General features: G+C 37.5%; 2 protein-coding genes across 4 annotated transcripts in view; both read right to left on the bottom strand.

The window, feature by feature from the left end:
• Nucleotides 1-2,576, bottom strand: part of RFTN1 (raftlin, lipid raft linker 1) — a 156,063-nt gene extending 153,487 nt beyond the window's left edge. For both annotated transcript variants that reach the window (XM_087892593.1, XM_034402668.3), the window contains exon 1: nucleotides 2,215-2,576. The gene's annotated coding sequence lies outside the window, so the exon portion shown is untranslated. The remainder of the gene's footprint in view (nucleotides 1-2,214) is intronic.
• Nucleotides 2,577-9,215: 6,639 nt separating this feature from the next.
• DAZL (deleted in azoospermia like) overlaps nucleotides 9,216-27,501 on the bottom strand; it is a 29,794-nt gene continuing 11,508 nt past the window's right edge. For both annotated transcript variants that reach the window (XM_034402092.3, XM_034402091.3), the window contains exons 7-11: nucleotides 26,505-26,582; nucleotides 24,907-24,954; nucleotides 20,210-20,314; nucleotides 11,456-11,554; nucleotides 9,216-10,498 (exon numbers count right to left, since the gene is read on the bottom strand). In XM_034402092.3, coding sequence (XP_034257983.1) covers nucleotides 10,445-10,498; nucleotides 11,456-11,554; nucleotides 20,210-20,314; nucleotides 24,907-24,954; nucleotides 26,505-26,582 — 384 coding nt within the window. In that variant the 3' untranslated portion in view covers nucleotides 9,216-10,444. The remainder of the gene's footprint in view (nucleotides 10,499-11,455; nucleotides 11,555-20,209; nucleotides 20,315-24,906; nucleotides 24,955-26,504; nucleotides 26,583-27,501) is intronic.

The following is a 27,501-nucleotide window of genomic DNA, read 5'->3' as shown; positions in this document are numbered from 1 at the left end:
GCCTTACATTGTCCTTCATGTATCTGCCCTCAATAAATCCCGCTTGGTCCTCATGAATCACCTTTTGGATTACTGGCATCAACCTGTTGGCTAATACCTTCGCATAAATTTTATAGTCTGTGTTCAAAAGAGATATTGGTCTGTAGTTCTCTGGTTTTTTAGGACCAACTTGTTCCTTTGGTATCAAAGATATATAAGCAGTTGTCCAAGATGGGGGTATTTTACCCCCTTGTTGAATATTGCAAAATAAATCTCTAAGTTGTCCCACCATTTCAGCTTGTAAAGTTTTGTAATACACTGCAGTCAAACCATCCGTGCCAGGAGCTTTGGCTGTTTTTAGCTGTTTAATTGCTGCTGTTATCTCCTCCTCTGTTATAGGATAATTCATTCTTTCCTTTTGTTGATCAGTGTTTTTGTTTGTTGTTGCTTTAATTTATATGCTGCCCTTCTCCTGAGACTCAGGGCGGCTTACAATGCGTTAAGCAATAGCCTTCATACTTTTGTATATTTATACGAAGTCATCTTATTGCCCCCACAATCTGGGTCATTTTACCTACCTTTGAAAGGATGGAAGGCTGAGTCAACCTTGAGTCTGGTGAGATTTGAACTTGCAGTAATTGCAAGCAGCAGATGTTAATAACAGTCCACTGTGCTACTGTACACTGTACTACAGTTCTTCCCAAAGCCAATTTAGCTTTTTGAATATAGCATATGCACTGCTATACCTCAATCCACCTATTCTATTGTGACCTGAATTCATCATTCATATGGTAAAAACCACAACATCCTTTGGTTTTAAGTGGTTTATGTCTCCACACTAACAATCTTATCATGGGTTACTTCTCTTAGCAGAGAAGCCAGCTATAGACATTGGCTTTAACACTGTTAAAGTCCCAGTGCTAGACAAGGTAGATAATGGGTTTGACATAACAGCATTTTCATATATTCTTATGTTAAAGCACTGGCATGTTCAACTCTAATAGATATTGTGCTGATCTCAGAGGTGATAGAAAATGTAGCCAATACTTAGATACCAAGTTAGAGAAAGGCAACATAGCATTTTTCCAATATACAGTAAACTAAGATTTAGATAAGATTTTAAAAACCCTACCAATGTTGTTTCTAGAGCATTGTGAAAGATATCCAGTTAGTTTTTAAAAAGCCATAATTGACAAGTTTATTTGGAGTTTTCTTTACTAGAGACATTAACAACACTGATATATCTTGTATACACTTTGCATTAGGCCCAAAGAAGCATCAACAGAAAATTTGCAGAGCTTCTAAAAATCATAAGACTGTACAGATGTAATATCAAATAATAAGAATTTTCAGCAATGACCTTTATCATTAAGGAAGCAACACATCCAGCTGCTAAGGGGGAAGAAATTGTCTTGCATTACCAATATACATTTCTATAGCAAGTAATGACATTCTACCCTAACCATTTTTCAGCACAGGCTTTTTTTTTTTTACTCATTATAGGATGGGGGGGGATACTTCGAGTGTTAGATATAAAAGTCCTTAATTTTCCTGTTAATTCTCTTACTATCTTCCATTATGGGAACTTCAGAAGCTATCCTTATGTTTTCAAGAGTAATTCAATACTAGACTAGCAACACACAAGCACCAATCTCATCTTTCCCTTTTAAATTCTTTTAAATAAAACCATTAGTAAAGGCCGCGATCCGTTGTCGCATTGTTGTTTATTTTTCCTCTTTCCTCAATTGCAAAGAATTCAACAGACGCCCGCTTGAGCTCCGCTCTTCCACATTTTTCCCTGTTTTCCAAATGGTTCTGTTTCGGATTCAACTAGGAAGAGAGAGAATCCTCGGATCAGCGGAAACTCCGACCTTCGTCAATAACCAACACTAAGCGCAGGTCACCTATTGCAAATTTAAACAATTTTTTTAAACGAGAGCGCGCGGGGAGTGAGATTTCACACCTATGTGGAGAAAAACCTGATGTAAAGCACGAGTACCGCACGCACGGACACTTAAGTAGATGCATACCCATTTTCTATTCCCGCCTAGCGGTAAAGTTTCATGAAGAGCTGAATGCCAACCCCCAGAAGATCGAGAGCTCAGAAGGCGAGACAAATTTCGGAAACGAAATAGCGTCCTTTCCGAATGCGCCTGGCGGATCCTTGCTCCCAGTTCCCTATCTTCAGGGTTATTTTGCTTGTGTCCACAGTCCCACCGCCCCATCTTTCCGCACCTGAGGCTTGCCCGCCTTCCCGCTTTCTGAATCGACGCTGCTACTCCGCTTTGCTTTCTTTAAGAGAAGAGACTCCGCCGAGCAGCCCACAGCTCCGTCAACGACAATGCTGAAAGTTTGCTCCACGCCACCCTCTCGGAAATGAGTAGGAGACTCGGCGCTTCACCGGTTGCCGGAGGAAGAACGCTTAAAGCGACTGGGAGGTGCCTCAACTCGCGGAAGAACTGTGGGTGCAACAACCCAACCGCGATGCTTCGTCTTCTCTCAGAAAGAAGCCGCTTCCTCGCTAAAGGCGGGGAGGAGCCAAGAGAGGCTGCTTGATGGGGAAAACCGTCGCCGCCTCTCGTTCCCGAAGAGAGACTGCTTTTAAAAGCCGGGACACTCCCTTAGGCATGCCTAATGATCCCCGCCCTCAACGCTGATTTCTCGGAGGTATTGTCGAGTTAAAAAAACCCGGGTCTCCCGAGAGTCTCCGCAACCCAACTGTGAAGGTCTTGCGGAATTGCATCGGGTTAATAGCCTCAATAATTTTAATCCTTGCAGATCGCAGTGATGGAAGCCATAATCCAATTTATGGAGAGGGTATCAAATTGGGCAGGCTTAACTAACCTTTGAGACTGTGTTCAAAATCTGATTTCATATTAAATTTAAACACAACTTGAATGATTTGCTCTAGTAAATTGCACATAAAAAAAGGAAGGAAATTTGAGCAAGCAAGATTAGAAAGCACAAGTCTTGAGAGAAAAAAGTTATGTTGAAGACTAAACAGTTTGGTTGCTTAGAATTTTTGCTGAATATGACTCACCATTGAATCAAATATCAAATGGACTATTATGGCGCTCAAATACAGCTTCTATTCTGTATAATCTGTATTAAACCATCCCCAAAGATGACTGTCCAGCCATTGTTTCAATATATCAAGCAAAAGAGAATGCAGAAGTTTTCCTAATATTACCTACCTTCCTATACTACCGGTAGGAAGACTATATAGCCCATAGGACTGTAAGAGAACAATTTTCTATAACAGGTCTCCAGATATTCATATTTCTCCCACCACACCCCAAATTTAAACATTTTAGTTTCCTGAATCTTTCTTCATAAGGCTTAAATTCTAATCCCTTTCTTGAACTGTGTTTGGTGTTTGTCTTTGCAAAGTGCTGGAAGCAAATCCTAATAAATTTAGAGTAAATTGCCATGATTTGGGGGGAAATGTAGATGCAACCTAAAATTTTATTTACTTTTTTTAACAGCATGCACTCACAACTTTTATTCAGCCTGTGATTGCTACAATTCCATTACCATTTCCATGTATAATATTGCCATTCTAGATTAATTTGAATGTCATTTTTATGCCTTTGTAAATGCACACTGCAATCCTTTGCATTCAAGTATGGGTAGGAATTAAGAAACAGTGATGGTGCAGTCTGTTAGTTTCCAGAAAAAAGTTTTAATTACAGCTTTATTACAGTTCTGATTTTCTTTAAGTATAAAGAAATTCTGGGGTGGAATTCAGGAAAACAAACATTCAGATATTAATTCATTCACAAACTCAATGAAACCAATCTCTCGTCATTTATTATTACAATTGTCTCTCAATATACCACACAGTATATAATCTGCATATATGTTTGATATACTGTATGTTTCATTGTTGTATTAATATATGTCTCATTGTAAAAAACAGATTAGAGAAAAGGCGTTAATTTCCCTTTAATATTGTTTTCCAGTAGCCTAATGAAAGGTTATACTTTAAGACCACAAAAAGTAAATTACATATTTAGATCATAATAAATATTTAGTAGGCAGACTAAGTCTATCTTTAAAATAACCAAGAGCCTCACATTATTTAATGCTATTTCAGTATAAATAGAAAGATCAACATTAAGAGGATGTTAGAATCTGAATACATATACTGTGCTTAGACTAAACTGTACTCTTACTCCATGTAACAATTACAGTAAAATTAGCCTTCCTAAGCTTGTCATCATTGCCATAAAAATCAACTAGACAGGACAGAGATACTTTAAAGATTTTGCTTGCTGTCACCTCACAAGAGAAAAGAAGTTGCACTGGGGCTTATTGAGAATAATTACTCTTACTTGCAAATAACCAATAATGTAAATTATACTGCCATCTAGCACAAAACAGGAGAAATTAAAAGCTGTCAAAAATAAAGAACAGCATAAAAAGGCTTTTGTCCTCAGTTGGAAAACATTCCTACATTTTCCAATTTTACTTTCTGACTTTTGATTCAGATTTTTTTTCTCCCTTTGAATTTCCCTTTTCACATTTGCACTTTTTCTCTCAGCCTTTACCTCATTTTTTTCCTACTCATTGACTAGTTGGCTATGTGAAAAAGCAGCATGCACTGCCAATAGGGGGCCCCTATAATTGTATAGGTTTTGATAGTAGTGTTAAAGCCTACGGAGAAGATCGAAAATGCAGCATTTCCAATATATTGTTATAAGAACTCCAGTCAGGAGCAATTTCAAATCTAATCTGATGGATACTATGCTACCGGTAGTAGTTGCCAATGACATAGGACTAGTAAGGATTCAGACTTTTTATTTAAAATTTCCAGATCTCTGGATTTTAAAAAGCCTGAAGATTATTTCTAATACAGTATTTAAAATCAGTTAAAATATCTGGTAATCCATGTATCATCTGAAATGTACTTTAAGTACAAAAGGATGGATAATCGATCAATATAAATTGATCTTTACTATCAACAGTATAGGGTGCGGTTATTTATATTGCACAACAGCATTGGGCTAAGAGAACAAGCTGAAATCTTTTCATAAAACAATGTTTAGAAAATATGTTTTCAATCTGCACTTCAGATTTTATTGCCGTCTTGTTCCAGTATTTTTCAATTAAGATATTCACTTCCGTACTAGGCTACAGTGTAAGAAAATATTTACACATTTCTTTTCTAAATGGAGATGGTTTGTTAATTTATTTGGGGGAATTTGCATTTTGTAAAATTCACATCTTATATTTTCTGGTTGTATTGTATGATGGAGCATAGAATCTCCTCTAAGCACGCCATATAGCAGTAAGCTTATTATATAATACTGAATAAACATAATGTTCTGTATTTGAATTTTAGAAGCAATAATCGTCCAGGTTTTTCTAATTATTAATGCATGTGGGCTATATTTTTAAATAATAAAGAATGTGCCTTAACTATTCTGGCATCCTATCTTTAGCAGATCAATAATTGCTAGAATCATTTTCTTATAATAGAAGTGTTACTATCCACAATAGAGAACATACCTAGAATGCAAAATATAAAATCCAATGTACACAATAATGAACTAAATGTACTATTGAACTAGTTTTAGGAATTTCAGATGAACTTGCATTTAATACAAAATGCAAACATCAGAAATCAGAGAGCCAGTTTGGACTAGTGGTTAAGACCTGAAGTTAGAAATAGAGAGACTGAGTTCAAGTCTGGCCTTAGCAATGAAAGCTAGCGGGGTGACCTTGACCAGCAACTGTCTCAGTCCAACTCATCTCACAGGGATATTGTTGTGGGGAAAATAGAAGAAATATTAGATATGTTCGCCACCTTGTTTATAAAAATGATGGTGGGATATAAATTAAATATGTTTTTAAGGTTTATTGAGCAAATGCAGATCTCTTATAGCTATATTATTAGTTGATTAATTATCATGACTGCTATTTGTACTTATTCATTTAAAGTACCAAGAGGAATGGAAGATTAAAATATAAAATTCTAATGCAAGGATCAGTTAGCAATGTTATTTAACTAGAGACTTTACCTTTTTTCTTACAAATGGAATGACATTGGGAAGGTTTATTACCAAAACTGTTGCCATGATGGAGTGATCAACTATAAAATATCATTTACCTAAAAGCAAACTTGATTGTTTCTTCCGTTTGTTGAAACTCCTTGGAATATTCTCTACTTGTCTTTTTTTGAGATGAGGAAATTTCCAGTCATAGCCTGAATGCAGCTATGTAACCTTTTTTTTTTTTTAATTTACTAGGCCTATATGGGTCAATTTATTTATTTTTGGAAGTGAGATGTTAGAAGTTAGTTCTTGTGACCCAGGGAGCTGAGTAGGAAGCAAAGATAGTATCTTTGGGACTCACTGGTGTAGTCAGTCAAAAATATTATCATAAGAATATTGCAAGACACATATGTATCAAGTTTTTTAAAAAAATATCTACCAAACATTACCTTAGCCAAGGCTACCTATAACAAAATAGTTCTAAAACATAGAAGAAAAATTAAAAGGCATGGGGAGGAAGGTCCTGGGGAACAAAGGAATTTTAAGCAATAACTTTGTTTCCTTTCATCTCCTTAAACTGACTTACTCAAGTATGGGTCAAGTGAGATACTGAATTTATGGAGGTATGTTTAATGGTATTAGAAATGAATGTACAGTTCTTCCATACTGGTTTCTTCAAATTTTTCCTTATGTATTTTAGGTCAGGAAAGAATATGCCATCCCTATATTAGTGTACTTTTAAAATGTTAGTAATACTTAGCCTAACACACCATCTGCTGGCCAGTGATTATGTTGCAATAGGGATAGAAGAGATGACATTAGCGAAGTTATTAGTATGTGACATTTATTTTCCTCTGCCAAAATTATTTTTTAAAATTATTGATAAAATAGCAAATTCAATAAGTGGATTAGTTTAATACTAAGTTTAAAATGGCTGCCTTGTTCTTTAATCAACACACAATTATAGCAGATAGGTATCTTCTTAAAATTAGGGCCACATATTTTCAGTAACTTTAACAAAGTTGCTGTTGCATCTTTTTATAATTGGTTTAATATATTTCTTTAGGCCCGTCGTGCCCATAAGCGATCTAAATCCAGCTCACCTTGAATTCTATTGCCTCTATCCCAATTTGCTTTGACCTGTTAGTAATTCAGATTTTTGTACCCAGCTTAAGCTTGCAATAAACTTATATATTCATTTGAAGAGTCTGAACTCATTTCCTGCACTTGACAATTTTGTAATACATAAGAAGAAAGAACCATCTTTCAAATGAATTGCTTATTTAATTTTAAAACATCCCTAGTCCCTACAACCATCTTAAAACATTTGTGATTTATTGCAGACCTGAAATTAAACCTTTTAATATTATTATTACTATTAATGTGTATATGTTGCCCTAGACTCTCAGCAACTCTGTGTGGCTTATAAATTGTGAAAAAATATTTAAAAATAAGGAGTGGTACAAAAATACAAAAGAACAAAGATGACAGATAAAACAAACTCAGATGGGAACAAGGAAAAGAAAGGGCATAATGTAGAATATAAGATAAAGCAGATCTATTAACTGGAGCAACCAAGTGTCATTGCCTATGCATAGACATTGCTATCCATAACGATCCCTTTACACTTGTTCTTAGAAATGCTACATGAATTCTTGGCGTGCAAGTTGTCCTTATTATATCGAAGTCAGCATTCTTTCAAGTCCTCTATTGTAGCTAATTTTTCCCCCCTACAATATAAAAAGTATATAAATTTTTGGCAATACATTTTTTGCAGATAGTTTCCAATTCTTCACTTCAAGAGAGCCTTCAACAAAGCATTCCCTCAATGCTTTTTAGCAAAATGACCACCTTTTCTGAAACTTCCTCAGGCAGTTCCAATAGCTGGGGAAAGTATTCATACACAAATGCTTTTCGCGCTTTACAGGATAATTATAAATACCTTCACTTCAAATCAATGAAGAATGTCATATTTCTAGTATACCGGATTCAACCAAGAAAAATCCAAGTCACTTCACATAGGCCTATTGGTTTATCTAAAGCCTCTTTGGGAAACAGTCTTATTCTGATTTTTTTTTTCAAATTTCCCCTTCCAATTTTCCCAGCATCATGGATGAAGTTTTGAAAAACTCACGTCCTTTGTTATTTTGCTTTATTCTTATAAAAATAGCAAAATTTCAAATTTTTCTGACAAAACCACTAGATTAAAATACTCATCCATAGTATCCTTTTATATAGAGTAATATAGACAGTTCATTTTCATTTTTAATGCTTCAGCTCAGATAGTCAGCTTTCTATTTGAATCATATGATTTACTTACTGCATCCCACCTAGCTTCTCTTCAATCAATGTTCTGTGATTTCATAAATGTTAACTATCAGCTGGCTCAACCATTAAGCCTCATCTTCCAAGCATTTGATTCACAGCATTGCTGTGTAAATTATTTCAGGACATCTCATTTATTTTTATTACCTTGTAATTCATACACCCATACATCATTTCTATAATGTTTTGGTATAAACTCTCAAACTTTGCTTGAGACAATATAAAGCTTTCAATTTAGGAGCACAAAAGCTGCCAGTGAGATTGGCCTCATGAAATCTGAAGAAATTATGCCTTCTAGTGAAACAGAGAGCAGGATATCCCCATTATATGTTGTTAAAAGTATTTCTGTCTCCCTCATTTAAACTTCATTATCCTTTGTGCTTATTTTCCGAATAACCTGGATTCAACTAATGTATTTCCAGAGCTCTTCATTTATGAGGTGTATTTCACTTCTTTTTGGAAGACAGAAGAGTCTATATCGATCCCATCTCCCTGCCATTTCCTATATGAGCCTAACCCAGGGGTGAAATCCAGCAGTTTCTGGAGAACCGGCAGCGAAAATTTTGAGCAGTTCGGAGAATAAGCAAATACCACCTCTGGCTGGCCCCAGAGTGGGGTGGGAATGGAGATTTTGCAGTATCCTTCCCCTGGAGTGGGGTGGGAATGGAGATTTTGCGGTATCCTTCCCCTGCCATACCCACCAAGCCATGTCTACCCACCAAGCCACACCATGCCCACAGAACCAGTAGTAAAAAAATTTGGATTTCACCACTGGCCTAACCTAAGCAGGACTGAAGTCCACAACACCCTGTGAGCTTGGATAAGATGTTTCCTTTCACATCTTAAAGTTAATGAAAGCCAAAAACATTCTTGGTAAATTCAAGACTGTAAACTGTAAAGGCAGAGGTAACAATGTAAATAGAAATGCTTGAGTTTTATTTGTCCCATCTCCTAAAAGTTAAGGGATACATTTGTGCTTTTATCTATTTTATCTATAGATTTATAGATTTCCCTCTTGAAATTGAGGGAGAGTAAAAGACACACTACACTTGGCAACACTAAATGTTCAAACGTAACCATGCAAAACTAGTATGATTTTACCAAAAGGTACATAAATGCAATCTTAATACTTTTCTTTGTAGACATAAATTCAATTTAAGGCTATTTGAATGTTTATAACAAAACTACTTTCTCAATGTTTAAGTCTCATTCTAATTACGTTATGTGAGATCAAAACAAGCAATGTTAATATTTAGGTCAACTGTTTAAAAATATGTTATAAGTCTCCCTGGCTAAACCACAGTGACAAAAGGAATCCTCCTCAAAAGAGTTTATTGTGGAAATTTACTGATATAAAACTAAAGTCTACATAATTAAACAGTTTTACAAATTCTTTGATTTAAAGCTGGTGACTAGTTTTAAAAAGCACAAGATCATATAGTACTCGTTCTTTCCACAATTTTATGATATTTTAGCCAGGATGGCCTAGTATAAAAAAGTGTAACTCATGAAGTATAGTTAATACTATTAATTACATCCGTGAGTACACTTTTATTCCTATCAGTTTCAGAACTGATAATTAAGCAGCACACACAGCTAGTGAATGAAGTCCCCACTGATTGGACATGTAAGGCAATACTGTACTGTACTGAGTATGTATTTGTGGCAGTAATTGATATGCAACTGGATGTCTGTTTAATCACCTGATTCAAGTACAGTTTTAAAAATACCTCTTGCAAAAAAAGATTCTCCTATTTTAAGTGTGAGCTGGGAGAAAGTTAAAATGTTAGAAACAAGTATCAACATGCAGTAAAATGTATTTTAAAGCTTAAAAGCACAACCCAATATTCAGAAACTTTCAAGAATTCCAACTGTTAAACATTAAATTTTCTGGTTAGGAATTATAATGCAGAAAAATCTAGACTAGATAAATTATACAAATATGTCTAGAAATAAATAACAAATTCAAACATAGAGAAACATATCACATACAAACTTCAAATGAACTCCAACTTCAAATAACTTTTGCCAGTAGGGCCACATAATTGTAGCCCATGTTTTGTCACCAATATTAAACTGCACGTTTTTCTACCTTTACAAATGACAAACATGAATATTTCAGGTTTTCTATATCTATTGTTGAGTCAAACAGTTTTAAGAACAGCTCTGCTTCTTCTAAAATGATGTGCTCTCTTCTCCTACAAATGAAGATTAAAGAAGATAAATTAAAGTGCAGCCAGATTCAAATTAAAATGTCTTATTATTTACTTCTGAAAATAAAGCTCTTGGACCAAGGAACAAACCAATTTAAGAAAACCCTGGAAGTAAACAAGCTATTTGTGTAGTTTCTTTCTGTACTTAGGGACAATTTAGCAAGGTAACAAATAATTATCAATTACAAATATTTTATTCACATTATTTAGTGGTTTTTATACAGTGGTTTTTATAAACTTCCTCTGGAAAAGCATTTTGTCCATTGTACAGGTTCAAGTAAATAGTATTAAATATTAAAAATCACTCCTTTTAGAAGGCACTGAGGAAAAAAGATTATTGATGTAAAATCTTTCTCTAAAATAGGATTCCTTATGTTAATAAAGTGACTTTTTTTCTGTTTTTAAATTTAAAAAAGGAATTATCTCTGCCATTAATTCTACACACTTGGTTGAGTTGTAGGTATAAGACTACCTTTCTGCTATTTTCATAATTTATTAGATTGTTATTTAGGTATCAAATACCAATCAGATATTTAAAACTGATCTAAAACATAATAAAATAAAAATAAAAATATATATTTTAGATTAAATTGGGCTAAACTGTGTTCTGGTCTATGACTACAATATATTCATTATTTATTCATTTATTCTGCAGTGTAGAAAGTAAATGTAGAATTTACTTATGCATTCTCTATTATAGCTTCTTTGTGATGTGTGAAGCTGCTGTCAAATTTCCATCATCAAAACAGTGTAAACAGAATTTGAATACCAAATTAAAATGCAACAATAAATCTATAAAGGAGGTGGGTACTTAGCTGTAGCCATCTCTGTCAAATCTGGAGTCAGAATATTTCCCATACATACTATCCCTGTAAATATGATCTCCAATAATTCCTAGTAACAGATCTCTTAAGTGGTCTTATCTTACAGTTTTATTGATACCTTAAGATAGTCCTCTTGAGTTACAATATTGTTCCTCAACCGATTATCTGGATTACATAGACACGATACTACTGTCTGTATGCTGCGATCCACAGATTTCTAAAACAATTAAACTTTATTAATATATTGTGAATATTGTGTTAGATGTTTTCTAATTCCTGAACTAATGTTGTATAAAGAGATAACCTCAGTCTCCTCACCTGCTTCCATTTTCATTGCTTGAAAGCCCTGTATGTATGAATCTAAATCTGATTACAAAACAGCCAAATTTCAGTCAGTTAATATCAGGTCAGAGGTTTGAAGGATGGACATTTTAAAAATTGTCTTCAAGAGGTATCTTGCTCCCATTTATTTATTTTTATTTATTTATTCGCATTTCTATACCGCCCTTCTCCTTTCGGACTCAGGGCGGTGAACAGCCGGATAAAAAACATCTATAACAAACATCACAATTAAAATAAGATTAAGATAATTTATAAATTTGGCTCATAATTTAAAATTTGTCAATTAAAATAAATATTAAAATTTTAAAAATTTTAAAACTAACCCTAAAATCAGGACAGACCAGCTAGTTGAAAAAAATGAGTTTTTAGGGCCCGACGAAAAATCCGGAGGTCGGAAATCACTCGTATCTCTGGGGGTAGATTGTTCCATAGGGTAGGTGCCACCACAGAGAAGGCTCTCCTCCTGGGGGTCGTCAGCCGGCATTGTCTGGCCGACGGCACCCTGAGGAGACCCTCTCTGTGGGAGCGAACCGGCCGGTGGGAGGCTATTGGTGGCAGAAGGCGGTCCCGTAAGTACCCTGGCCCTAAGCCATGGAGCGCTTTAAAGGTAATCACCAACACCTTGAAGCGCACCCGGAAGTCCACCGGAAGCCAATGCAGCTCGCGCAGGAGAGGAGTCACATGGGAGCGCCCCGTCGCTCCCATAATCCCCCGCGCAGCCGCATTCTGCACCAGTTGGAGCCTCCGGGTGCACCCCAAGGGGAGCCCCATGTAGAGAGCGTTACAATAGTCCAGACGAGAAGTGACGAGTGCTTGAGTGACCGTGCGTAGGGAGTCCCGGTCCAGAAAGGGACGCAACTGGCGTATCAGGCGAACCTGACAAAAAGCCCTCCTGGCCACGGCTGTCATATGCCCTTCTAAGGACAGCCGCGCATCCAGGAGGACACCCAAGTTGCGGACCCTCTCTGTGGGGGCCAATGATTCGCCCCCAATAACCAGCGATGGCGTCAGCTGGCTATACCGGGACGCCGGCAGCCACAGCCACTCGGTCTTGGAAGGGTTGAGTCGAAGCCTGTTTCTCCCCATCCAGACCCGCACGGCCTCCAGGCACTGGGACATCACTTCCAAGGCATCATTGGGATGGTCTGGGGTGGAAATGTACAGCTGAGTGTCATCAGCGTACTGATGGAACTCCACCCCAAAACCACGGATGATCTCACCCAGCGGCTTCACATAAATGTTGAACAGGAGGGGCGAGAGGACCGACCCTTGCGGCACCCCACAAACAAGGCGCCTTGGGGTCGACCGCTGCCCCCCTGTCAACACAGATTGCGACCGGTCGGAGAGATAGGAGGAGAACCACCGCAAAACAGTGCCCCCCACTCCCAGTCCCTCCAGCCGGCGCAACATGATACCATGGTCGATGGTATCAAAAGCCGCTGAGAGGTCTAATAGGACCAGGATAGAGGAATAACCCCTATCCCGGGCCCTCCAGAGATCATCCACCAACGCGACCAATGCCGTTTCCGTGCTGTACCCAGGTCTGAAGCCGGACTGGAGCGGATCCAGATAGACAGCTTCATCCAGGTACTGGGGAAGCTGTCGCGCCACCACACTCTCAACAACCTTCGCAATAAAGCGAAGGTTGGAGACTGGACGATAGTTAGCCAAAATAGCCGGATCCAGGGATGGCTTCTTGAGGAGAGGCCTCACCACCGCCTCTTTCAAGGCGGCCGGCAGGACACCCTCGCTCAAAGAAGCGTTAATAATCCCCTGGAGCCAGCCTCGTGTAACCTCCCGGGAAGCCAGCACCAACCAGGAGGGACACGGGTCCAATAAACATGTGGTTGCGTTCAGCCGTCCCAAGATCCTGTCCATGTCCTCGGGAGCCACAGGATCGAACTCCTCCCAGATAACACTCTCAAGGCCTGCCTCAGTCATCTCGTCTGAACTAACCCAGTCGGCGGCCAAGTCTTCCCGAATCTGAGTTATTTTATCATCCAGATACTGTACAAAATCCTCAGCTCGGCCCTGCAAGGGGTCCTCCCGCGCTCCCAGATGGAGGAGGGAGCGGGTCACCCTAAACAGGGTGGCTGGGCGATTATCTGATGACGCGATAAGAGCGGCAAAATAGCTAGATTTCGCCGCTTTTATCGCCACTAGGTAGGTCTTAATATGAGACCTTACCAGTGTCAAGTCAGACTCGGAACGACTGGCCCTCCAACTGCTCTCTAGGCGTCTTTTCCGGCGCTTCATCTCCCTCAGCTCCTCGGAAAACCAAGGAGCTAGGTGAGTTCGGTGCCGGGTCAGAGGCCGCAAAGGCACGACCCGGTCCAAAGCCCCGGCAGCCGCCCTATCCCAGGCGGCCACCAGGTCATCAGCCGAGTCATGAGCTAGAGTCTCAGGAAATGGCCCAAGCTCCATCTGGAACCTATCAGGGTCCATCAGGCGCCTGGGGCGGAACCACCTGGTCGGTTCCGCCTCCCTGCGACGGGGTACGGCGGTCAGAAAGTCAAGTCGAAGGAGCGAGTGGTCAGACCATGACAAGGGTTCGATATCTACATCCCCTATATCGAGGCCACTCAACCACTGACCAGAGATAAAAACTAGGTCCAGAGTGTGTCCCCCCATATGAGTAGGGCCGTGAATTACTTGGGTCAGGTCCATGGCCGTCATGGAAGCCATGAACTCCCGAGCTACCTCAGATGTTTCACCGATGGATGGCAGGTTGAAATCCCCCATGACCACAAGTCTGGGGGTATCAGCCGCCACCTCGGCTATAACATTGAGGAGCTCGGGCAGGGTCGTTGCCACGTATACCCTTTGAAAAAGAATAACAAAACAAAACTGCACTACAGAAAGTTGGGCATTTGACACTGAATTTAAACATGAAATTTTGAGTCCTGGATAGTCATAAACATTATGTAGGGGATTCATATATGGACACAAATTGTCAACTCATGCTTTAGCAACTGGCCATTTATAGGCTTTTTAGCAAATATAAATGTTGACAGATGTAACAGATCTTCTAATGTTTTGGAATATCGGTTTATAATCTCTACACACAAGACACCAAGAAAAAAAGCAATGCACACACACTACAGATAGTCCTTGCTTGCCAATTGTCTCATTCATTAAGTCACTGTCACTGTTTCTTAGTCACATGATCACCATTACAGTCAGTAAGCAGCATACAATGGGGAATATACCGTATTTTTCGGTGTATAAGATACACTTCCCCCCAAAAAAGAAAGTGGAATGTCTGTGTGTCTTATACAGTGAACGTTGCTGAAGCCCCGCCCACCCACCGGCCAGCCTCTGCCTCGCAGCAATTTACCTCCTTGCAGCAAACAGCCTGGTCAGCTTCAGCACAGCCTGATTTAGCACAAGGAGCTGACTGGCGGTTGGATTGGCCTCTCGGAATACCACCTATCAGCTGTTCCAGGCTGCAGGGGTTGCCACCGTCGCCACCCATCACTGCTGCCGCCACCTCTACGCACCCCATTTTTGGCCTCCGCATATCCCATTTTTGGCTTTTTCCAGGTGGCGGTGATAGGTGGCAGCAGCAGTGATCCCTGCAGCCTGTAACAACTGATAGGTGGTATTCCAGGAGCCCCCCCTCCTTTTTCCTCCCAAAAAGCTAGGTGCGTCTTATACTTTTGAGTGTCTTATAGGCCGAAAAATGGGGTACATGGGGTACCTGATACATAGAAAGCAATGTGCTGGCTTCCAGCTGATGTTAGGGTGAGATCAGACATGGGAAGCATATCTCCGCATGCCCGTGCTGAGTTCTCCCCATTGGTGGGCTCTGAAAGGAGCCAATGCTGCCCTGTATGGGCAGAGAAGCAGAGGGGCACTCTGAGATGTCGAGGAGAGCTGCATCTCTCCTGCCTGACCTGGGGCTTTTTTTCCCTCTCAGCCACGAGAAGAGGCAGCCCAAAGATGGTTGCCACGAAGCTGAGGCAGCTCACGACCATCTAAGCTTTGTGCAGGAGCGGACCTTAGTGAACAGTATGTTAACTGGGTGAGAGGATATTCTTTTATTAAAACTTGACCCCAAGGAAATCCAGGGGGACTATTTATTTAGAACTATCTGTCAAAGTGGCAAATAAGCACTTTGAAAATTTACTAAACCGGAAGGAGAAGAATTAGAGAGGAAAAAAATTTTTCTTTAAAAATGCAGAAAATTGGACTCTCCAGGTGAGAAGACATGGTACTGAAAAGACATTTTAAAATGCTGGAACTATGGATTTAAAAAATTAATACTGATTTTTTACTTGAATTATAATTTAAAACAATTAAAATCAGACTTGACAGTAAAACATTGTGAAGTAGACAGCGCCATCTGCTGATGAGAGAAAAATATACAAGACTGGGAATAATCATTTGAAGGACTGTGAAATACTTATTGGATTACATTCATCTACCCTAAGACCACTGGAGATTTAAATATTTAAATATGAGAACAAGGAAGATTTTTAATTAAAAAGACCCCTGAATGTTACATTATATGATTGAATTCATAAAAGTGATTTGAGGAGGCTTGGATAATCCCTTGGTATATTTAAATCTGACTGATTATCTATGGGGCATAAAGAATTGTGATTTGTGTAAGCTCAGATTTAAATAAATGGTTCTTGGACTCTTGACCAAAAGTGGCATCTACTAAAACAAGATAAGACGCAACACAAGGAGGAAATGAGTGGAATTTTAAAAAAGATGGAGCTGATGTTCCAAAGATTAAGGATTTTATACAGAAACAACATAAGATGATTATGGAATTATTGGATAGCATAGACCAAAAGCTGGAAAATATTATCCAAGGGACAATGAGCAAAGACCAGGACACTCAGGAAAGGAAGGAACCAGCAGAAGGAATGGAGGGAAAAGCAGAACCGAGAAACTATGAAAAGAAGATAACGAGGAGATATCATCAAAATTAATAACGACTAAGGAATTCAAACAGGGGAAAAATATTTCAAAAGATTTAAAAAGAGAATGGGAGAAACAGGAAGATATTTTGGGAAAGGAGATAGGGGTTAGATCAGATAGTTTTAAAATTAGACAGTGGAAGAGAGTAGGGAGGGGAGAAAAAGTTAGATTGAACAGTCAGGATGCAGACGTAGACGTAGATAGAGACAAAGATTTAAGAGAAGAATATGGGAGGAAAGTCATAAAAATAAGATTTAAAGTACTGTTGCGGACAAGAGACGATGGATAGAAAAAAAGAGAAAAAAGTTTGTTCAAGAACGTATTTTAATAAAAATGTGTATTAACATTAGAATTATATAGACTGGATGATTATTTTGTACATACTATGATATTTTAATACAAATAGATATGAAGTGAAATATGGGAATTATGAATAAGAACTAAGCATCAAAAATGGGAAAATTAGAGATTGAATGATGGTACTATTAAATATGCCTAAATAATATAATGATTAGCAGTAAAATAATAAAATCAAATAATGAGTAATTACATAACGAAAGAATATATTTTAATACAAGCATGCGTATTAATAGCAGAATTACATAGATTGGATGAATGGAAGTAGTATGAATAAATCTATCCTACAAGTTTAAATTATATTGTGATTGGTATTAGAATTGTACATTGAAACACTGAACAATGAAAGAATGATGAAATTTTAATATAAATAGATGTAAAGAGTTAAATATGGGAAACACGAATAATAAAGCAGGCGAAAGATGAAAGACAGAAAAGAAATGTCTTTTAATACAGTTACATGAATAAAAGTTAGAATAGAGACAGAAATAAGAGGGGAATAACAGTACATACATTTTAACATAACATGATAAATGTAATAAGAGAGAAGTTTAGAAATTAACTGGCGGTAGTTATCAGGTATGTTTAAACAATATGAAATAATATAAGACTATAACCGAATATAAATGTGTATTATTGTTAGAAACATATAAGCGAGATAAATGTAGTAACCATGAGTAATATTATGTTTACTTGTACCAAAATGTATGATACCCAGGTGTCATACTGTTCACACATTGATATGTAGAAGTAATATAAAATAAAGAACTTGACCAAAAGAAAGAAAGAAAGAAAGCATTGTGCTGGTGCTGGCAGCTGCTAATGCATTACACATTCAAACTGGTGTAGTCCCAGTTGTATGTCTGGGTACTCTCTTGTAATTCTTTCATCCCTAATCTCTTAACTGTGGTGGAGACAAATAAAGCCAAGCAATTTCTGTAGGCAATATCTGGAATTTGTTCTGTCCTCCCCATATCACAAAATTTGGAGAAGAAGGGACTACAAGATAGTAAACACCAGGTTGTTTATATTGTGCTCCCACAGCTGCCATTGCTTTCAGGTTCAGTCACCATTGAGTGCTGTTTATGGTAATCCCTTTCTCTCCACTGAATGAAAATAAAAACAATAATTAAATTCTTTTTAATTATCCCACTCCAGGTGAACATTCCAAAGAGTGGGGAGTGGTTAGGAGGCAAACAAAAACCAAAGGTGCAAAACGGATGAGTCTTGACACCCTGGAAAGTACAGCTGTGATCACCTGATATCCTACATTGTGATCACTTTACTTAGTGACAAAATTGTACAGGTGAAACTCAAAAAATTAGAATATTGTGCAAAAGTTCTTTTATTTCAGTAATGCAACTTAAAAGGTGAAACTAATATGAGATAGACTCATTACATGCAAAGCGAGATAGTTCAAGCCTTGATTTGTCACACTTTTGATGATTATGGCTTACAGCTCATGAAAACCCCAAATTCACAATCTCAGAAAATTAGAATATTGTGAAAAGATTCAATATTCTAGGCTCAAAACATCCACTCTAATCAGCTAATTAAGCCATAACACCTGCAAAGGGTTCCTGAGCCTTTAAATGGCCTCTCAGTCTGGTTCAGTAGGAATCACAATCATGGGAAAGATTGCTGACCTGAGTTGTGCAGAAAACCATCATTGACACCCTCCATAAGGAGGGAAAGCCTCAAAAGGTAATTGCAAAAGAAGTTGGGTGTTCCCAAAGTGCTGTATCAAAGCACATTAATAGAAAGTTATGTGGAAGGGAAAAGTGTGGAAGAAAAAGGTGCACAAGCAGCAGGGATGACCGCAGCCTGGAGAGGGTTGTCAAGAAAAGGCCATTCAAAAGTGTTGGGGACTTTCACAAGGAGTGGACTGAGGCTGGAGTCAGTGCATCAAGAGCCACCACACACAGACGGATCCTGGACTTCAAATGTCATATTCCTCTTGTCAAGCCACTCCTGAACAACAAACGTCAGAAGCGTCTTACCTGGGCTAAAGAAAAAAAGAACTGATCTGTTGCTCAGTGGTCCAAAGTCCTCTTTTCTGATGAGAGCAACTTTTGCATCTCATTTGGAAACCAAGGACCCAGAGTCTGGAGGAAGAATGGAGAGGCACACACTGTAAGATGCTTGAAGTCCAGTGTGAAGTTTCCACAATCTGTGTTGATTTGGGGAACCATGTCATCTGCTGGTGTTGGTCCACTGTGTTTCATTAAGTCCAGAGTCAACGCAGCCGTCTACCAGGAGATTTTGGAGCACTTCATGCTTCCTTCCGCAGATGAGCTTTATGGGGATGCTGACTTCATTTTCCAGCAGGATTTGTCACCTGCCCACACTGCCCAAAAGTACCAAAACCTGGTTCAATGACCATGGGATTACTGTGCTTGATTGGCCAGCAAACTCGCCTGACCTGAACCCCATAGAGAATCTATGGGGCATTGCCAAGAGAAAGATGAGAGACATGAGACCGAACAATGCAGAAGAGCTGAAGGCCGCTATTGAAGCATCCTGGTCTTCCATAACACCTGAGCAGTGCAACAGGCTGATAGCATCCATGCCACACCGCATTGAAGCAGTAATTGATGCAAAAGGGGCCCTAACCAAGTACTGAGTACATATGCATGCTTATACTTTTCAGAGATCCGATATTGTTCTATGTACAATCCTTGTTTTATTGATTTCATGTAATATTCTAATTTTCTGAGATTGTGAATTTGGGGTTTTCATGAGCTGTAAGCCATAATCATCAAAAGGATGACAAATCAAGGCTTGAACTATCTCGCTTTGCATGTAATGAGTCTATCTCATATATTAGTTTCACCTTTTAAGTTGCATTACTGAAATAAATGAACTTTTGCACAATATTCTAATTTTTCAAGTTTCACCTGTACAATTTTGTCACTAACTAAAGTGGTCACAATGTAGGATATCAGGTAATCCGGTGATCTGATATCAGGTGAGTACAAAGCATGTATGATAAATCATACATGCTTTGCATGTAATGAGTCTATCTCATATATTAGTTTCACCTTTTAAGTTGCATTACTGAAATAAATGAACTTTGCACGATATTCTAATTTTTCGAGTTTCACCTGTAAATCCCAATTGTGGTCAGCAAATAAAGGCTACCTGTACTATTTATATTTTACTCTTGCTTTTCATTTATTATACATCCAAGATTTAATTATTCTTTATGAAAATAATATTTATGTAAAATAAATCATTATACCTTTTGTGGACTGTTTGCACATGACTGTGCAGTGTCAGTCATAGAACACTCTGCTTGGTCAGTTCCAACATCCATTTCACTACCATAATTCACTGTAGTGTATGCCTGTGTAAAATTTAAAAGAGTTAATAGAAATGGATGCTATCCATTCTATGAACTGATCAAAGTCTGAAATAGAAATTACAGAAAAAACTCAATATTGCAAGTTAGATACATAAAGCTCAATTATAGCATTTATTTATTTATTATTTGCTTATACAGTGGTACCTTGGTATCCAACAGCTTTGAAACTCGTCTAATTTGGTACTCAACGTATTTTGACAAAAAAAAATTGTCCCAGTATTTGCTACACAACACACAAGCTAATATTTGTCGCTGTCAGCTGCCTTGTGACTCACTACATTATTCCCTATGGGAAAAATTTGTTTGATACTCATCATTTTGGGTTCTTATTGTGCCTCCCGGAACCAATTAACGATGAGTACCAAGGTACCACTGTATTTGGTAGACATATAGCATTTTGACCTACCGAAAAATAGTAGACAGCATCTTGGAAATTGTGGCTTCATTCATTTATAATGAAACAAGTTAAATTAATCATGTATACCAATGCTTCAATAGATAAGTTCATTTCTAGCAGCAACTTTGTTGGAATACATGTTAGAATGTATTTTGTATTGCATTATATTCAGCCAGTAGATGGCAGTGTTTAGTTTGCATCTATGGTTATAATCTATGATTCCCTTTATGTTCTGAGGAGTTTCCTGTGACAGTTGAAACTGTTAAGAACAAGACCCACGGTGACTGTACCCTGTACACTTTATTTTTATCTGTATGGCTATATAACCATCTTCTGCTGCCAATCTGTATGGCTACATAATAATCTTCTGCTACTATTTCTATAGAATAAAACATAATTTTCTAGCAGATTATGGACCTAGGTAAACCAGGTTCAACCCAGGTAAACCAGAGATGAAATCAGTATAAAACTAGAGATAAGCCCAGTATAAATCCAAATTAGAGGAGAAATACAAAGTTTAGCACAGAACAGAGTAGACCAGTCATAGCCACCTACAATAAATAAGTGCAAGAAACAGCAACAGCAAGACGACTATGACAAAATAAAGAAAATGGCCAGTAACAAAGCCGAAACAAAGATTTCATTTGCAAATCTGACAAACCAGAATTGCCAGTCTTGGAAATTAATGAAAATGCTGCTAATAAAATGTATAAATGAATAGGTCAGAACACCCTTCAGATGAGTGGATAGACAAAGCTCAGAGAACAATCTCTCAGCTTAGAAGATGATCAAATCATTCATACACATAAATGTGAAACTGCTAAAGAAATGTTTAAAGGATTACAAAAGGTGCATGAAAGAGTTAATCTAAGCAACGAACTATTTGATTAGAAAGCTATACCAAACCAAGCTGATAAAAGGCAAGGAGGATATGCAGGATTACATAAAGTATACCTTGGAAATGGTTGAACATCTGAGATATATATAAAAAATAAAAGGTTTTCCTGTCGCAGTACTATTACTTAACGGTTTAACAGAAAGCTATGAAACGCCTGTCAGTGCTTGATTGTACGTCCAGATGGGAATATGTGTTTTTTTTTTTTAAGTTTTTATACAAACACACAGACAAACATACAATGTATTTTTGCTGAACAAAATATTTGGCCAGTTAACAAATTTAAACAGTTTCTAGTCCTTTCAACTAAAATTACAATTTCTATACCTCCTTTTTTCAGATGGGAATATGTTAATGGCAAGATGAATGTAAGCCTAAAACAGAAAGCATTAATAGTGACGGTGCTTCTGTCACAGAGTATGTTTTTAAAATGAAAAATAGGAATAAAAAGTTACATGAAGCAAGAAACATGCAAATGCTTTGTAAGCAAGAGTCACTTAAAAGTAGATTGCAGAATCTCGAATGCTAGAATGTAAAAATTACAAAAAGCCAAGTGTGAAGGAAGAAACTGATTTTTCTTCAGATAATGTACATATTTTTCAATCCAAAAGTTGCACTTCATCTTTGCAAGCACGGTGTGTTGATTCAGGAGCTATGGATCACATGACAAATGACAAGTATTTCTTTACTCACCTTAAAACAGAAACAATCACCACAGGTAATGGGCAAATAATGAAATCAGAAAGAATAGAAGATGGTTTTCTTTACTATCCTATTTCTCAGAGTGTCACCAGAAAAATACTGGTAAAAAATGTACTATATGTCACTCCTCTTGAAACTAATCTTTTGTCAGAGTAGAAGCTCACAAAACAAGGCAATGTAGTGATCTTTAAAAAGGACAGTTGTTATCACAAAAGGGGATATCTTACTTGCAAAGGCTAAAATTATAGATAAACTTTATTAGCTGAACTACAATCAGGTAGCTAATACTGCCAAAGAGAAAAAAACCTTCAAATTGCATTCACACATGGCACAAACACCTTGGACACAGAAGTCCTAACATAATAAAGAAATTAACTGAGAAACACTATCCAAGTAGAATAAAAGAAGGGCTGGCACTGGGCCACAAGAAGTTTCAATCAGGAAATACACCAGAATCAATAAAGGCATCCTAGCCAAACATCTGTCTTATGTTGCTCTTCTTCTTGTGCCATATCCATCAATGTTGGCGATCGTATTTTTATCAACAGTCACACGAAAAAGTGAGTTTTGTCCAAACCAGTCCCTTAGATTTTGAAGCCATGATGTTGTTCTTCTGCCTGGACCTCGTTTGCCTTCAATCTTTCCCTTTCCCTTTGCTTTCCCAGGTGGCTTACCACCTCCTCCTTTCTGATTTTGTCAACTTAGCTTATACGTAACAGTCATCTGTAAATCCACATTTCAAATGCTTCTAGTCTCAAGTGGCTTTCTGTCAAGAGACCAATTCTCTACTCCATAGAGCAGTATAGAAAAAATGTAACATCTGACAAGCCTCATTTTCAGTCTTAGGCTTATGTCATGACTGCAGAAGACCTTTTTCATTTTGAAGAATGCTGTTTGAACTTTCTCTATTCTTCTCTTTACTTCAGTGGTCATGTCCCAGCTTTCATGTAAATTAGAACCGAGGTACGTGATCCTTTCAACTTTTTCTAGTGGTATTCCTTCTGAATTTATCGGTGGTAAATTAATGGGTAGTTTACTGACGACCATCATCTTGGTTTTTGAGGTGTTAAACTTCAAGCCGTATTTTTTTAGATATTTCTGTGACTCTGTTGATGAGGAGCTGAGGGTCTTAATGCTTACTGGCAAACAGAACTGTATCATCAGCATATCTTAAATTGTTGATCCAAACACCGTTTACTTTGAGGCCAGTATTGATGTTTTCCAATGCTTCGCTGAAAATTGACTCAGAGTAGTTATTAAATAACAGTGGAGACAGAATACAGCCCTGTCTGGCCCCTCTTTGTACTTCTGTATCATCTGAGTATTTTTGGCCTAGTCTCTCATTTGCTACCTGATGCCAATATAGATTCTTTATGATTCAGATGTCTTCCTTATGTTGCTCACAACGCATTAAAACCCAGAGATGGGAAGAAGAATGCAAAAGCGACTGCAGCCACCAGAGCCCCAGCAACTCCAGTGCCTGCTCTTTGGAGAGCCAAAGCCTAAGTAGTAGCAGCAGCAGCTTTATAGACAACTAGGACAAAAAGAAGAGGAAGAAAAAGGACAAGAAGAATTATAAGAAGTAAGAAAAAGAACTAAGAGCTGAAATGGGACTATTATAAAGAGTACTTGTTGACAAACTAGGAAGTATCAGATAGCTTTTAGTTCAATGTTATGTAGAAATGTATTGTACACAGGGGGGGAGATTAGAAGGGTGGTAAAGTATGATATAATATGAAATGGATAGATTATGTGCAGAATAAATATCAAACTAGGAAATATCAGATACCTTTTAGCTGAATGTATTACAAAGGGATATAATAATTGAATGTTATTTACGAAGAAATGAATAGTACACGGGGTGGAATAGTTAGGGGTTATAGTATTATAAAATGTGATTTTGATTTGGATTTCATCTTGAGGAAGTCATGGGAGGAGGGGAGGGTTAGGGAGGGTTTGGGGGGGGAAATTGGGGTGAAAATGTATTTGTAAAACTTTTTAAATAAAAAAAAAAGAGTACTTGTTGAGTGGAGGTGTTGGAATACATGTATGTTATATTGCAACAATTACAGAATTATTCAGGCAGTAGATGGCAGTGTTTAGTTTGCATCTATGGTTCCTTTATGTTCTGAGGAGTTTCATATGAGGTTGAAACCGTTAAGCAGCAAGCCTATGGTGACTGTACACTGTACTTCCATCTGTATGGCTATGTAACAATCCTCCGCTACTATTTCTATATAATAAAATGGAATTTTCTAACAAACTTAAAAGATTAGCATCAATTTTTAAAGTGCTACAGAGTCTGGTGCAGACTACTTTAAGTGTTACTTCCAAGTACACCTGCCAGATATTTAGATAATTTTTGGAGGCCCTTCTTTGACTGTTTCTGCTAAATTTCAAAAACACCTTGAAGGCACTATTTAATGAAGTGCCAGAGAAATTATGTTCATGTAAAATTAACAGATATGCCAATATAAAAATAATCAGTCAGTGACTAGTACATAAATAAGGATGGCAGGTCACCTTTGATTTGTAAATATTAGCCACTGAATTTAAATAACTACAAGAAATGTGACTTACTGGCACGATGTAATTTCTTGGTTCTCCAGGAGGCCACTGTGGTGGAATCTTAAAAAAACAGTAAGTGAAGAAACTATTAACAGACTTTTAGCAGAACATAGCATTTAACTTGCTTGATAAAATAATAGAAATACAATAATGCATCTTTGAGTAGCAATAGCACTTAGGATTATATACTGCTTCAGTTCTTTACAGCCCTCTCTAAGCAGTTTACAGAGTCAGCATCTGGCTCCTTATCGACAATCTGGGTCCTCATTTTACTGACCATTTTACTGCCTCAGGATGGAAGGCTGAGTTAACCTTGAGCCAGTGAGAATCAAACTGCCAAGTTTTTGGCAGCCAGCAGTCATCTGAAGTACCCTACAGTACTGCATTCTAACCACTGCGCCACCATGTCTATGGAGATTCTCAATCATCCAGGTCATGGTTATCACAAAGGTGCTTTTTTCAAAAGGCAACTGGATTTTCTTTGTTTGAAAGCGTTTTGCTAAATAACTGAAGAAGCTTCTTGGACGAAAAGTGAAAAATCTTAAAACAAAAAACTAAGAAAGTCCTGTTGTTTTTTTGAAAAAAGCACCTCTGGGACATCTTTGAATATTAATTTTTAGAAATATGAATGTCTGCCTTCCAAATTTAAAGCAAGGAATCTAAGCTAAGCAACAAAGTTTACACAACTCAAAACACAGGAATAATAAGATGGATGATCAAGTTTCGGTTATTTGATTGATAAAATATGCTTGCTTGTCAGGCTTATTTCCTGCTCTGAAATATACCAACTCTGAGCAGCTTGCATATTTTTCTTTGTAAATAAGGTTAAATACATAAGAAAAAAAGAACCTACAATATACTCCAATATAATCATTTACTGAGTAACTCCTTAACAAATTTGACTCTATTGCAAGACGGAAAAGCCTGTAATATATCTCCTTCCCCCAATCCAAGTGTTTACAGCCTTCCTAAAACCCAGCAGCATTGGGGCTGGACAGATATCAGATGAAATGCTCAGGTCAAATGATCCAGACCAGGGGTGTCAAACTTGTGGGCCAGATACGTCACATGCTGGCCCTGCCCCATCCAGTTTAGCGAAGGAGGAAAAAGTCCTGATACGTCACATGATGCCTCCATGAGTTTGATACCCCTGATCCAGACAAAGGGAACAGCAATTGAAAGTTTGCTTTTCTGCATTTTATATATTGCATCTCTTGAGAAATATATGCTCTTATATGGAATCAGGAGTAGACAATCTTAAAGTACCAATGTCTAACTTTGTTTAATATTATATAAGTACTTTTAGGTAGTTTAAAAGTCCCCACAATTGCTGACAGGTGCAATGTATAAGTGCCCTTATTATTTTTTCCTCTTTGGAATTTGGATTACTGCAGTTTAGTAACAAAAAGCTCACAGCTGAGAGTAAACACAATTTGATATTTATCAAGACCTACTACTATCCAGCATATATTATCTTCTTGCTTAGTTATTCCTACAACTACATTTCAAAGTATTAAGTGGCATGATCTGAAAGCCGTATTAAAACATCTTTAGTTCAGATAAAACTTAACATTTAATTTTTGGATACTAAATCTGAAATATACTCAAACCTGGTAATTATAAGTTGGCTGGTATCCTACAGGAACTTGTTGCTGAATTAATAAAGCTGGAGAACCATAAGGATAGGCCTGTAAGTTCAAAAACAAAAATAGTTTTGGATAGTTTTCTACATGAATACGTCTGGAAATCTGTTTTGAAAATGTTTCTATACTTGTAAGACAGAAGACATGGCAAGCTATATTCTACCATAATATCTTAACAGTAGAACGAGGCATAATCCCAAACAAATTATGTTTTGTGCATTAATCAGCTGGTGTAAGCTTTAAATTCATGAATCTCTTTTTCTTCTGTGTTATTGTTTTTTAGTTAGCAATTTTTAGTTGGTTGCTATTTTCAAATGTAATTTAAATCACAAGAAGCCACAATGATTGGCAGCAAATAAATTTAACAAATAGTAATAATATATCATGTAGCTTGCTATCTTTTCTTCCCATGTTCACAAAAACAGAATATAAGCCTTTGCTCATGTCTGAAAACTGTACAGTACAACAAAGTTTTATCTAAATAAATTGGCAATAGATTTAGAATGAGCAAACCTATAGAAACTGTACCTACAACAATTCTGAAAAAATGTTTTGTTGACAAAATTTTCTAATAAAAAAATTGAGGGCATTTTAAGAAGCCAATATAGCTTTTATCTGCAGAAAGATAAAAAGACCAAAAGAATTACGAATTGCAAAAGATTCTAAAAACACAAAAATGCCTTTTTTCTGTATTGTTGTAAAAGAAAAAAAAGGGAGAACCTGCTACTACAAGCAAAATTATTTTATAGCAACAGATGACAGCAAGAGGGAAAAGTACAAAACCTTCTGTTTCTTTCCTGCTCCCCAAACTGGAAATGGGTTTGATTGGGCATAAGCAAAAGGAGGGAATGAAACTTGAATTAAATAGATGATTAGGAAGTACCTGGCTATCATGAAAGATGGGGCGGTGTGATGTCTTAGCAGTTGTCAGCTGCGACACTGACAGCCTGAGTCAAAATTCAAG

Source organism: Pantherophis guttatus, chromosome 4, assembly GCF_059756535.1.
Source record: "Pantherophis guttatus breed Tessera chromosome 4, ASM5975653v1, whole genome shotgun sequence".
Classification (NCBI taxonomy): Eukaryota; Metazoa; Chordata; class Lepidosauria; order Squamata; family Colubridae; genus Pantherophis; species Pantherophis guttatus.
The sequence above is the reverse complement of the archived record's forward strand: the minus strand, read 5'-3'. Positions and strand labels throughout refer to the sequence as shown.